At 50.3% G+C, this 13,414-nt stretch overlaps 1 protein-coding gene across 1 annotated transcript in view; it reads left to right on the top strand.

Annotated features, from left to right (window-relative positions):
• npnta (nephronectin a) overlaps positions 1 to 13,414 on the top strand; it is a gene marked incomplete at both ends in the record, with an annotated part of 55,882 nt that overhangs the window by 28,850 nt on the left and 13,618 nt on the right. Inside the window, 5 exons of the mRNA XM_080533980.1 lie at positions 1,833 to 1,952; positions 4,834 to 4,953; positions 8,392 to 8,526; positions 9,848 to 9,970; positions 12,901 to 13,386. Coding sequence (XP_080390106.1) covers positions 1,833 to 1,952; positions 4,834 to 4,953; positions 8,392 to 8,526; positions 9,848 to 9,970; positions 12,901 to 13,386 — 984 coding nt within the window. The remainder of the gene's footprint in view (positions 1 to 1,832; positions 1,953 to 4,833; positions 4,954 to 8,391; positions 8,527 to 9,847; positions 9,971 to 12,900; positions 13,387 to 13,414) is intronic.

The raw sequence follows: 13,414 nt of genomic DNA on the forward strand, positions 1-13,414 counted from the left end.
CCTTTATGGGGCAGGCTAATTGAAATTCAATATGAGAATATCTCTCTTGTCTTTGAAAGATCCGACTTTTAGGACTTCAATCGAGATTTTCAAAAAGGGTTTGAAGATGAAGAAGCTCTGTGAGACACGGGTCGACTTGGGAGTTCCAAAGAACCAGAAAGTCATGGTGGTACCCTGTAGTCACACACACACACACACACACACACACACACACACACACACACACACACACCCGAGCACCTGAACGTCACTCACACACAAGATGTACCTCAGTGGAAATTGACTTCAGCCGAGTTGCACAGGAAGAGATTGACCAGACAGCTAGTCCTCACCCTCCACCCCTCCCCTCCCAACCCCCTCCCCTCCCAACCCCCTCCTCTCCACCAATCACAACGCTGACGTGACCTTCCACCAGCCAATTACCACGAGGGCAGAGGCACCGCGACACCGGCCCCCGCACTCCTCCGCCCCCCCGCACTCCTCCGCCATTCATCTATTTCAACCGGTGGCATCAGTCTGGTGAGGACGGGGGTATGCGGGGCGCGGAGAAACACATTCCTCCCAGAATCCCTCTGGAGCTAAAAGAGGCACCCGCGTACAGTGCAGAGAGAGCCGGGCCGTTAATGGCCTGTCATGTACAGTGAGACCGGGGGGGGGGGGGGGGATCTATTTTCATGGTGGGTTTTTAATTAGACGATGACCTAGAAGCTTGGTGGGGGTGGTGGTGGTGTAACTTTATATAGATGTTATTTATATAGTGTTGGGTGGAGGGGGGGGGGGGCTGTGTCACCATTGCACTCACCCCCCCCCCCCCCCCTTCCCTGCGCCCTCGCCCGCTCCCCCCATCTCCAATCCTACCATCACCACCACCCTCAACCCACCCCCCCCTCCCCGGTGATGCTCTAGCTGGGGGGGGGGGGGGTCCCTGGTGGACCCCTGCTCTCCCAAGGGACCCCTCCTTTCAAGCATAGACTTCAAAACAGTCTCTCAAAAATCAGTTAGACGCAGTGCGGCAAAGAAGCCGAACCTCTGTGTTGAATACGGCCTGGCGTCTGTGTCGTTCTGGAACTCTCCGAAATTAATAGAAAGATTTTCGTTTTTTATTTTTTTTCTTCCTCTCCCCCATTTCAAATATTTGACAGGTGCTCAGCGCAACTCCGGCTGCCTCCTCTCTCTTTTACTCCCGAGCCGACACTGCTGACGTTGTCGTTAATAAAGCGAGCGTTCTCTAATAATGTTTTCATAGACTTCCCGGTGCGCTGTGCTCTCAAGGTTTTTACGAGGAGAACCGCATAAACAGTTTTTTCCAAAAAAGATGTGAAATTGAGACGTATATCTGTCACCGGGACGTCGTCAGGGACGGAGTCGACACGGGGGGAATAGGATCACGTCGTCGGAATGCTTGTTTAAAAGGGGGAGGGGGGGGAGGAGGACTTTTTTAAATGTATTTCTTTATCACTTTGCAGGTTAATGAGCAGGTTGGTGTTTAACCGCGCTCTCCTCTGTTAACACCAACCAGGGGCGGGCCTGTCTCAACATGGAAACCATTCAGCTACCTTAGGGGCTCTCACCTGAGACTACCCCCCCCTGCCCGCCCCCCACACCCCTCCCTTCGCACACACACACACACACACACACACACACACACACACACACACACACACACACACACAGAAGGGCTGGGGGTTTGACCGGATCGGATTGACCCCTCGTCACCTCTGTCCTTTGACTAATTCTCCCATCTGTGACTCGGGCCCTCCCCCTCCCCCCTCCCCCTCCCTCTCCCTCTCTCCCCCCCTCGCTCCTGACGCCCTTCTCTGTCGCCCCCGCAGACCTGAACGAGTGCGGGCTGAAGCCCAGGCCCTGCAAACACAGGTGCATGAACACCTACGGCAGCTACAAGTGCTACTGCCTCAACGGCTACATGCTGCTGCCTGACGGGAGCTGTGGAAGTGAGTCACTGTGTGTGGGTGTGTGTGTGTGTGGGGTGTGTGTGTGTGTGTGTGTGTGTGTGTGTGTGTGTGTGTGTGTCTGTGTCTGTGTCTGTGTCTGTGTCTGTGTCTGTGTCTGAGTCTGAGTCTGAGTCTGAGTCTGAGTCTGAGTCTGAGTCTGTGTGTGTGTGTCTGTGTCTGTGTCTGTGTCTGTGTGTGTGTGTCTCTCTCTCCCTCTGCAAGTCTTTATCAGTCTGTCTATGTATCTCCGTCACTGTCTGTCACGTGTACGCGTGTGTGTGTGTGTGTGCGTGCGTGTGCGCGCCCCCCCCCCTCTCTCTCTCTCTCTCCCTCTGCAAGTCTCTGTCAATTTGTCTATCTATGTCTGTCACTGTCTGTCTCTCCCTTTTCTCTCTCTCTCTCTCTCTCTCTAGATTGGCCTTCATTACCCCCGGCCCCCCCCCCCTGCCCCCCCCCCATCTCTCTGTGCCATGGGAGCCCTCTGTTGTGCTCCGCATGGCCGCTTTCCTCTCACCTCATCGCAAACATCTATTCACACGGGGGGTGTTTTTTCAGAAGCCATTTGGCCACCCCCTCCTTTGTGAAATACAATTTTCACATTCACACGAATCCCAAAGTCAACAGAAAAAAGATAGATAGAGAAAGATAGAAAGGAACCCTACAATGTGGCGGCCCGCCGTTGCTTTAGCCCTGAGGTATTCGGGTTCAGAGACGGCGGCCTGTGCCTGTACCTGTCTCCACGGTGACTGCCGCCTCGAAAAGAGGGTTCAGATGTTTCTCTATAGACGTCCTTCTATAGAGATAGTCTTTTTTCTTTCTTTTTTTGCCTCCGTCCATCTCTTCACAGACAGGCTTAGTGAAGCAGGGGTGGTCTCGGTGGTGGGGAGCGTTGAAAGGTGTGATGATGATGCTGCTCCTACAGAACGCTGTGTTCAGCAGCCTTCTTTTGGATGTGGAAGGTAGTTTTAGTCAGGGGTGTAAACTTGTCACCTTTCTGCTAAATTAGCAGTTTTTACCTCAAAATAGGTCGTCCATGTGAATCGTGTAGATTTGGGGGGTCACATGATGCGCGAGCTAACTAATCTTCCTGTCTGCTCAACTCCGCTGCTGTTGAAATAAGTTTTAGCTTCAGGCAGCTAGGTACAGTTCCAGACGGCGTGGAGAAACACAGTCACGGTAAACTGTTTTTAAAGTAATTCTGCAGGTGTTAAGGTCAGGGCTGCCGCTACTTACACATGCATCATTGTTAGACCACCATTAGTGCTAGCGATATCCATTTAGCACCATTAGTGCTAGCACTATTCCCCCCCCTCCCCCGTTCAAAATGTTCTCCTCCTCTAAGGTTAGCCGCGTATTGATTATTGTCTTCGTTTTCAGGCACAAAAAAACAAATTTTTTGTGTCACCTTTTTGGGCCATCTCCAGTTTGTACCCCTGGTCATCGATCGGATTTCATCTTGGCACAGCAGACGTTTTCCGAGCTCTCGATTAGAATGATCCTCCACTCCGTTCATCTTTGTTACAGAGACAGCGTTTGAAGTGTCATGTCACAGCAGCCTCCCCTGGTCTCCACAATCTACCGAATACCTGCAGTATACCTGCATCAACACTAGTACTAGCCTCCTCTCATTTCCTGTTTTGAGAGAGAGTGGGAGTGGGAGTGGGAGTGGGAGAGAGAGAGAGAGAGAGAGAGAGAGGGAAGAGACAGAGGTGGAAGAGAGAGAGAGACAAAGGTAGGAGAGAGTGGGAATGGGAGAGAGAGAGCGAGAGAGGCGGAGGTCTGGTGGGAGAGAGAGGTGCTTCACAGAAAATGGTGTAATTGCTTTTCTGGAGAGCGGCTTGATGTTCTGAGCGAAACAGGTGGCTAGGATGACTCAACGAGAACATGGCAGCGCAGCGTCTGAATGACAAATAGTGAGGGATGAGAGGAGAGGAGAGGGAGAGGGAGGAGTGAGGACAGGGAGGCAGGGAGGCAGGGAGGGAGGGTGAGAGAGAGGGGCAGGGGTGAGAGAGAGGGTCATAGAGGCAGGCAGGGCGATGGGGGGATAGTTACCAAAAACGGTTTGATTTGGATGAGGGAGGGGGGTGAGAGGGTGAGAGGGTGAGAGAGAGAGAGAGAGAGAGAGAGAGAGAGAGAGAGATATGAATTAATCTGAATCTTTACATAATGCAGAGCGGTTAATTATGCCTGTGTGAGAGGTTGGCCACAGTCCCTTTTGGAAGGGATGAACGAGGGATGAGAGGAGAGGAGAGGAATAATGGAAGGGTGGGGGGGGGGTTATCTGCTGGGGGCCGGGGGTCATTCTGGCTAATGTCGGGAGAGATGGGCTCCAGCCAAGGCCAGAGGGCTTGACCCTGAGATACTGTTGTGTGTGTGTGTGTGTGTGTGTGTGTGTGTGTGTGTGAGAGAGAGAGAGAGAGAGAGAAAGAGGTCTCATGATTGAGCGCGGGTGTGCAAGTGTCGTGCTGTGTGTCCTCGTCTAAGAGTGTGTCCTTGTGTCCTACGTGTCTGCATTCCACTCTAGCACCTGTGCAGTATGATCCTGTGTGTGTGTACTGTGTGTGTGTGTGTGTGTGTGTGTGTGTGTGCGTGCGTGTGCGTGTGCGTGCGTGTGCGTACTGTGTGTGTGTGTGTGTGAGTGTGTGTGTGTGTGTGTGTACTGTGTGTGTGTGTGTGTGTGTGTGTACTGTGTGAGTGTCTACTGTGTGCATGTGCAAACTGTGTGAGTGTGTGAGTGTGTGTTTGTGTGCGTACTGTGTGTGTGAGCGTGTGTATGTGTGTACTGTGTGTGTGTCTTCTATGTGTGTGTGTGTGTGTGTGTGTATATAAGCCCTCACGTCTTCCCTCCAACCCCCCGTGGTTCCTGTGTGTCCCTCCCCAGATGCGCGTACCTGCGGCATGGCTAACTGCCAGTACGGCTGTGAGGTGCTGAAGGGAGAGGTGCGCTGCCAGTGTCCGTCTCCAGGGTTACAGCTGGCGCCCGACGGAAGAACCTGCGTGGGTACGTTCTAGTTCTAGTAGAACTATATCTATAATCTGTACCCCCCCTCCCTCCCCCCGCCACCCCCATTCCCACTTCCCACCCAGCGAGAGATGAACATGTTGACGCCTGATGCTTGTTGTTCAGTTATTGAGCCCAGGGTTCAGTTGTTGAGAATGTGTAATCTGCATAAGAACGATCGTTGATTATGGGTTAGGGTTATCTATCAGGATCAGATGTGTCTGACTGATTTTGAGTCGTGTAGGAGGGGGGAATCAGCCAGCTCGATCTGATTCCAGGATAGCAAAAAAAGAATCGGGATCATTCTGGTCCAGATTTCACATGTTTTTGAACAAACCGGGCCCAGAAGCGGTCCTTCTCCAGTCAAAACGTTGGAGGCGGTGTTTAAGTCTTGACAAGCTTTTTTTGAATTGGCTGAGAGCTGATCCGAATCCAAATATTTTCTTTGAACGAACAGAGATAGATAAAAAAAAAAAAGAAATTGGTTGGCAATGAAAATACATATTTTAAAATCTAATAAAACCCTGGAGCAGAGACGGCAATTTTAGAATTTGGATAGAAAACCCAATTTTATAATGTTATTCTCTAACTCTCCAAGTTCTATCACGAAGGTCTCGGTGTGTTCCCGATCGTCCTTGAAAACCAAACAGTCATACCCCTCCACTCTCTCTCTCTCTCTCCTAGCTATCTTTACATATCTTTACACATTACATATCTTTATTATATTATATTATATTCTGTCCATCCCTCTCCCTCCGTCCACCTTAATTCTTTGGACATGGAGACGGCATAATGGGCTTTCTTAAGAAAGGTGAGGGCATTTCATCCAAACTGACTAGGAACCTCCCCCTCCCTCTCCCTCTCCCTCTCCCTCCCCCTCCCTCTCCCTCCTCTCCCTCTCTCCCTGGCCAGTGTTACCTGGCAGGACTCGGATGAGCAGCTCACAGACGGAAGGGGACAAATTGCGGCAGTAAAGCTGTGTCACGTCTAAACACCGGGTCTGTTCCCGGGCCTGGGCGGGGCTTGTTATTAGATGTGGTCGGCCCTCCTGGCTCCGCGCCTCACTCAGGTCCACAAAGGGAGGCGGGGGGGGGGGGGGGGAAGTAAAGTAGAGGGGCGGTGTTTGAAAACAGAGGGACATCAATCATAGTGCAGACGGAGAGGGAGAGGGGGGGAGGGAGAGAGAGGGAGAGGGAGAGGGACGGGCTGCTCACTCACAGGTGTTACAACATCTTTGGAAAATATTTCAGGAGACCTCTCTAACCCCTTTCGGAAAAAGAGGAGGTTTTATGGGAAGTAGGGGCGTGTGCTGTTGTTAAGTCAACGGGGAAGGAAGGGGAGAGGTCACCTGATAAAGTTGATGCGGGTTCCGGCGGCGGGGGGGGGATAGGGGGGGCATAGGGGGGGGGTGAGCTATACGTCTGACTCTCGTCCAGCGTCCCCAGCCAACTGGAGAGTCCGCCAAGCGTTTGTCATTTTTGCATCGTCGAGGAATTCTTTTGTCATCCCCTAGGCCTCTCTTTTTTTCCGACACCGAAAGACAACTTAGATTGAGAAGTCGAAAAAATGAAACACTTCCAAGAGAAAACCCCCCCCCAAAAACCCTCCTGATTAATCACCGGGCTCCATATTTTGGGCGATTGTTTCGGGAACGTTCTAGCGCGACGGCTTCATTTTTCACTTCACTCTCTCTCATGCACAAAGGCGATTAATCACCACCTTTGTCAACAACAAAGAACAACAACTGATTGATTACCAGACGCGAATCACTGTACAAATGAGAAACAGCAACCGAGTGTTAGAATGAAATACTATTTTGTGGTGGCGGGTTCGCTCATATCCATCCATCCATGGTGGTGGCTCAGACTTAGATTAACAACAGAGATTCACTCACTCCAGACCTTACACTAATAGAGAGTATTATTCTCAAAAAGACCCTGTTTGTTGCTATTTTTCCATTGGACGTGCGCCCCCCCCCCCTCCCCTTTCCCTGCACACAACATTATACTTAAATGCAACGAGGCACTCGAGTCCACACTTTATAATAAATAAAGTCACAGCACAGCAGCCCCCCCAAAGCTATGACTTTCTTCGCAATAAACCACGGACCACAAGTGCTTTTAGACAACGGTTTACAAAACAAAAACAGAGAATTATGACGAGAAAACGACGCCTGAAGTACTTAAGTGCGCGATGATGGAGGTGGCTACATAATCCAAGTGCTTCCGCAGGGATATCTCTGGGAACGTACAGTATGGTAAACAGGAACAAAAAACACCTCACAGCTGCTACTTTATAAGGGAATAAAGCGCGGCTTTCGAATGCCTCTCAGCCAATCACAATTCTTGTTCTCATCAACCCGGTTTGCATAAAGGCACGTCGTCTCCTGGGTTTAGGTGAACGGTACTAACCCAAGCCTGCAGCCAATGGACTCGTGACCGTGTCCTTTGCAGAGGTGAACTGGGCCTGCAGCAGAACATAAGACTTTAAGACCTCCGTGGTGGGGATTGTTCTGCTCATAGGCGGGGTACAGAAACCTGGCTTTGTTCTGCTGATAGGTAGGGTCCTGAACCTTAGCGGTTCTGCTCTTAGGCGTTGTTAGGATCTTGAAACTTTGGGGGGGCGATGCGTTAAAAAAGATGGATGTGGTAGGTGGTGACTATTGTTTTGACTTAGATCTGGGGCTATTCCTATAACATTGGGGGGCCAGAGCCATGGATGCCCAGCCCTAACAACGTCACTGGGTCTGCTCATAGGCGGGGTACAGAACCGGCTTTGGGAATGTAGGTAGAACAACCAAGGTGGGGAAAATTGGACAACAAGAACCGTTTGAAACACACACAGAGAGAGAGAGAGAGAGAGAGAGAGAGAGAGAGAGAGAGAGAGAGAGAGAGAGAGAGAGAGAGAGAGAGAGAGAGAGAGAGAGAGAGAGAGAGAGAGAGAGAGAGAGAGAGAGAGAGAGAGAGAGAGAGAGAGAGAGAGAGAGAGAGAGAGAGAGAAGAGAGAGAGAGAGAGAGAGAGAGAGAGAGAGAGAGAGAGAGAGAGAGCTGTTTCTTTTGAGGGGTCAACCGTAAAACAAACGCCCGTGTCTTTTCACAGCCGTGGTTGAAGTGAAAGGGAATGAGCCGTGTACTCTTTGTTAGACTGTAGAACGTCCAGCTGTTCTCTCAGACGGGAGAATAAACGGTAACATTAACTGTATTTTATGTTTTTATTCAGATGAAGTCGAACCAGTCGGACGAACTGTGCTTTTCTTTCAGACGTGGAAATAAACCGCACGATAAAACTGCCTGTTTCAATAAACACACGAGTGGAATGTTCCTTTGTATAATGAAATCAACTGTCTCATGAACTGGTCTGTTCTTTTGAGAAGTAGCATACACTGTCTGGTAACCTGAATTGTTGTTGTTGTTGTTGTTGTTGTTGTTGTTGTTCCAGACGTGGACGAGTGCGCTACAGGCCAGGCCGTGTGCCCGAGGTTCAGGAAGTGCATCAACACGTTCGGCAGCTACATCTGCAAGTGCCACGAAGGCTTCGACCTGCAGTACATCAACAGGAAATACCAGTGCATAGGTAATGAGGTTGGCCCCACCCTTACAGGTCAAAGGTCAAACGGGGGAGGGGGGGGCGGGGGGGGGGGGGGGGGGGGAGGAGGAGGAGGTGGTGGTTCGTAGTTCACGTTGAAACGTTTTGGCACGTATCTGAGTGAGTTATTGTGTCTGCAGTTGCAGGTGCTGTTTTTACATAATGGGAAGAGCTGAGGGAAATTAGTCCCTGATATATTTCGCAATATAGTACTTGATAATATTTCATGATACAGCACTGTATGACGTCCCGGAGCTGCACAATGTTATTGGACAATGATTCAAGTCTGAAAATGTAGGTCAAAGTGTGTGTGTGTGTGTGTGTGTGTGTGTATTTTGGCCGACACATTCTATTTTCTTCGCTCCTCCTAAAATGATTGGCCACATGCTGTGATGTTTTGCCTTTTCATCCAGCTACATAGCTGTGTGACGTGGCTAGCCTGTTTGTTACTACTACTACTACCACATGTTATTGAGAATCGCTTCTATTCTGTCGCCACTTTCCCAAACTGTTCTGCGAATGACTAACGTCAACGTTCAAGTTCGCATCCGTTCGAGTTTTTTTTAACTGGCTGACGTGGGCCAAGTGCCAAGAACAGAAACGTTGCTTTTAAAGAAGGGTGACGAATTCATGTGACGTAAACACTTGTAATTGTATTATGTGCAGTCTTCCTTGATATCATCACATCCACCGTGTCGCCTTGAACATGGGAACCGTCTGGTGAACAGCATCTATCAGAAGAATGTCTTCTCTGTCGTTGGGTTTTTTATTAGATTTGTCAACAATCAAAAGTTCAGCGCTGTCAGGGTTAGAGAATGAATCTCCTACCAAGTTGTTTTTCAGGGACTTTCCGCCGAGCCGAGTAGCCGCTCTCTCTTAAATCTTTAGTCATTATCTGAGTCTAGAGGCTTTAACTAACAGGCATTCATCATGAAGTAGTACGCTCTCAGCGTGCTCTCTCTCCTCGAGAATAAATAGCACCCTTAACTAAAAGGACAGACACTTGAACTCCCTTTTGAATTTGGCGGGAAGGGAGAGGTAATTAGCTTACATTGGCTTCCAAGATGTTTGAATTCCTTGTCTGTAGAGAGGTGTGTGTGTGTGTGCGTGTGTGTGTGTGTGTGTGTGTGTGTGCCTGCGTGCGTGCGTGAGAGAGAGGGAAAGAGAGAGAATGAGTGAACACTCACACACCCATTCTCTCACTCTGGAACCCCCTGTCCTTAACTAAATTTGTTAACGTTTGTCATCGTCCCTCTCTGTCTCTCTCTCCCCTCTCCCCTCCTCCCCCCCTTCCTTCTCTCTCCCTCAGACGTGGACGAGTGCTCCTCAGGCCAGAACCACTGCAGCAGCATGTCCACCTGCTACAACACTCCAGGATCCTACAAGTGCAAATGTTCAGCTGGCTACCGGGGGATGGGCCACGACTGCAGACGTAAGTCCCCCCCCCAGAATCTTCCCCTGTCCCCCCCCTTCCCCCCTCGTTTTAAAGGGACGGGGGGCCCCCTCGTTTTTTAAAGGGACGGGGCCCACCTTTTCTTGTTGTTTTCTTTTAGTTACGTTTTTTGGAAGGGTGAACAGGGGGGGTAGGGGGAGGATTTTGGGGGGGCGTGGGGGGGGGGGGGGGGGTTGACAGGGAGGGAGAATAGTGGAGCGACTTAAGAGCGAAAGGGGGCGAAATTCTTTCCTTTGTCAGGGCTGTCAGTCACGACTCGAGTTACGCCGCGCCTTATCGCCGTCTATGGTCGGAGGCCTCGTCCTCGCGGGCGGCTCCGTCTTGACGTCTGGCTGTTTTAATCTCGGAAAAAGACCAGAGAAAGAAGAAGTGAGTCTGATGTCTTCCGCGACTTCGAAATGCAATTTTTTTCAGGTTTTTTTTCAGTTTTTTTTTCTCTCACTTCCCCAGACAGTTTGTCCTCGGGGGCTGAAGTGTCTCGTTGCGAGGAGCTGACAGACCACTCAGAAGTCTCCGCATGTCTCTCTGTCACATGCCGTGTTTGCAGAGCAGCTCGCTCCAGTGCCGTCCGAAAAAAGTCATCCGTGATCATTATTTCCCTCAGTAGCTTAATCTTCTGTCTTGAACTAACTACACGCCAATCAGTGTAGCACAGAGTCCCCCACCCCCCCACACACACACACCCCAAAAAGAGCCATAGGCACATTCAGAATCCAAACAGCGGTATTTGAAACACTCTGTCGCCTGCCCATAGGGTGTGAGGCTGAAGTGCTTTGGGGATTGAGTGAGGGATATCCTATGCGTGTATCGCATATCAAAGCCCCCCCTGTAACATGAGAACACGTGAACTGAGTCCTACCGCCCCCCCCTCCTCCTCCTCACTTCTCAATCACTAAGTCCCCTTTTTACTCAAGTTGCCCCCCCCTCCATCTGCCTATTCTGCATTCAACCTAAGGAACCTATGGAATGTTTCGGGGGAACAATAGGGACCCCCGTCTCGCTTTGATGACATCAGCAGAGTGGGGAGGTGAGCCGGAGTGCGAGGGTGTGTGTGTGTGGTGGTGGGCGGCATCACTCCACACAGGGCTAGCGTTAGCCTGGGGCGAAAGAGCCGAGGGCGGTGAGCACTGAGAGACTGAGAGACTGAGAGACTGAGAGACTGAGAGACTGAGAGACTCGCTAATGTGTGTTTGAAAGGGCAACAGAGAGAGAGAGAGGCGTTATCAGCGGGAAACGTCGGTCTCGTCATGCGGAAATTGATGTTAACCGGAGAGAATGCTCGTTTTACAAATGAGGGGGAGTATAAATGTTGACTAAAGGGAGTGGGTTTGTTTCGACAAGATTCATGATACGTTCATTAGGATGCCGATGGATTAGCCTGTACCCTGTACACTGTACCGGAAACAACCGCAAACACTTGTCTAGATCTGACTAAATGGGTTTAGAGTGTAACACTAGAACAGCCATGGGGGGGGTCATTTGACCAAGTGAGTAAAACTTGCTTATGCCTATAAACTTGTTTATATCTTTGCACTCGATCAAATTTCAGGACCCTCCTTTCATGACTTTTCCTAGATATGTGCGTTCTACCACCCAGTATCCTCACATTTTTCAAAATCACATCAGGATAAGCTTGTATGGAGCTATTTAGCAGTTTCTCTGTGTAGGAGGCAGGCTAATTTACAAGACCCGCCAACGAGTGTTCGTTGTGTAAGTAAGTAAGTCCAATTTATTTATACAGCACCTTTCCCAGACCAAGGGTCACAAAGTGCTTTACATAACAAGGAAGAAACACAATATAACATACATGAGCGAAAGCCACAGCAGGATAAAACAGGCAAACCAGTGAAAATAAAAACAAGTAACAGACAACAGGTGTACAACAACATCAACAGGACACAGAAAGACAGGCCCTTGGGGCCTGGGAGCCACGGTTTGGAATGCTCTATCACCCTTGGTTTTCAATCTGGCACGGGGGACAACCAACAAACCCTGGTCAGAGGACCTGAGAGAACTACTAGGGCTGTGTAAGTAGCAGCTTCCCGTTGTAAAGACTATGGTCATTTGACCCCCGAGGCGGCTCTTATAGTAGGTGGCTGTATATATATATATATATATATATATATATATATATATATATATATATATATATATATATAGGCACAGCTGTTCTACTGATAAAGCACGATGGTGGTTGTTGGACCTCGCCCTGCGATATCGAATTCTGCCATCCAGTCCTGTCAGATCTTCAGATCTAAGTGCCTCAGGACTCTCAGGACGTGTTCATGGTCTCTCTCTCCGGTAGAGCCTTTGTAGAGAAGAGCTGCTCTTTCTTCCAGACGGTCAGTTGGTCATGGCAGAGGTCACCTCAATGCTTGGTTAACCATCAATCAGGCCTGGTGTTTGTCTGTCTGCTCCGTCTGCTTTCTGTCCTCCCCTCGGTCCACACCAAACAGACTGGCAACGATTTCATCAATAATTTGGTGTGCGAGCCAGTTCTTTTTTGGGGGGATGTTTTTTGTGTGATAAAGAAATGTGCTACTACACAGATTAGCTCCAACATTATGGAATCGTCTCCCCCTCACTGTCAGGTTAGCTGGGTCTGTCTGTACCACTTTTAAAAAAACTTTTAAAAACCCACTTATATAGGAATGGGGTTGTTTTCTCTTTTTACTTCTGATATCTGTATTGATTTGATCATTTGATCATTTGTTTCATTGCTTTTGTCAAGTGCTTGTTTACATTTTATGAATTCTATTTTGTGGCAGTTTTTTTGGGCTTGCTGTGTTATGCTGTAGGCTACCAAATGTACTGTGAAGCACTTTGTGACTGCTGTCTTGATAATTGCTATACAAATAAATCAAAGTACTGGTCTCATCTAATCTAAACTCTGGTTGTCGTCCTGCCAGCCATTCCTAAGGTGGTCATCGAGCCCCCCCGGATCCCCCCAAACCACCACAACCGCATCCCCGACACCGACCGCAAGAGGACCACCACGACTGTCCGACCTCCCGTGACCGCCAAGAGGGTCGCCCCGACCGCCCCCAGAACCACAACAAGGTCAACCACCACCACCACCACCACCACCACCACGACCACCACGACCGCCCCCCCTCCCCCTCCGAGGAGGGTCACCCCCGCCCCTCGCAAGCCGGCGGTCCCCACCCGGAGACCCCTGATCCCCACCGTCAGACCCCCGGCGGCCACCCGGAAGCCCTACGTCCCCCCTCGGCGGCCCCCCATCATCGTCCCACCCCCACCCCCCACCCGCCGGGTGCCCCCCACCCGCAGGGTCCCCGTGGTGCCCCCCACCCCCCGGCCGCCCCAGCTCACAACCACTGTGACGCCGGTGGACAACAGCATCGGGAAGGAGGTCACCAAACAGAGAGGGGACGGTAAGGCTACTTTAGTATTGTCCATGTC

Source organism: Nansenia antarctica (assembly GCF_963989245.1).
Source record: "Nansenia antarctica genome assembly, chromosome: 6".
In the NCBI taxonomy this organism is placed as follows: Eukaryota; Metazoa; Chordata; class Actinopteri; order Argentiniformes; family Microstomatidae; genus Nansenia; species Nansenia antarctica.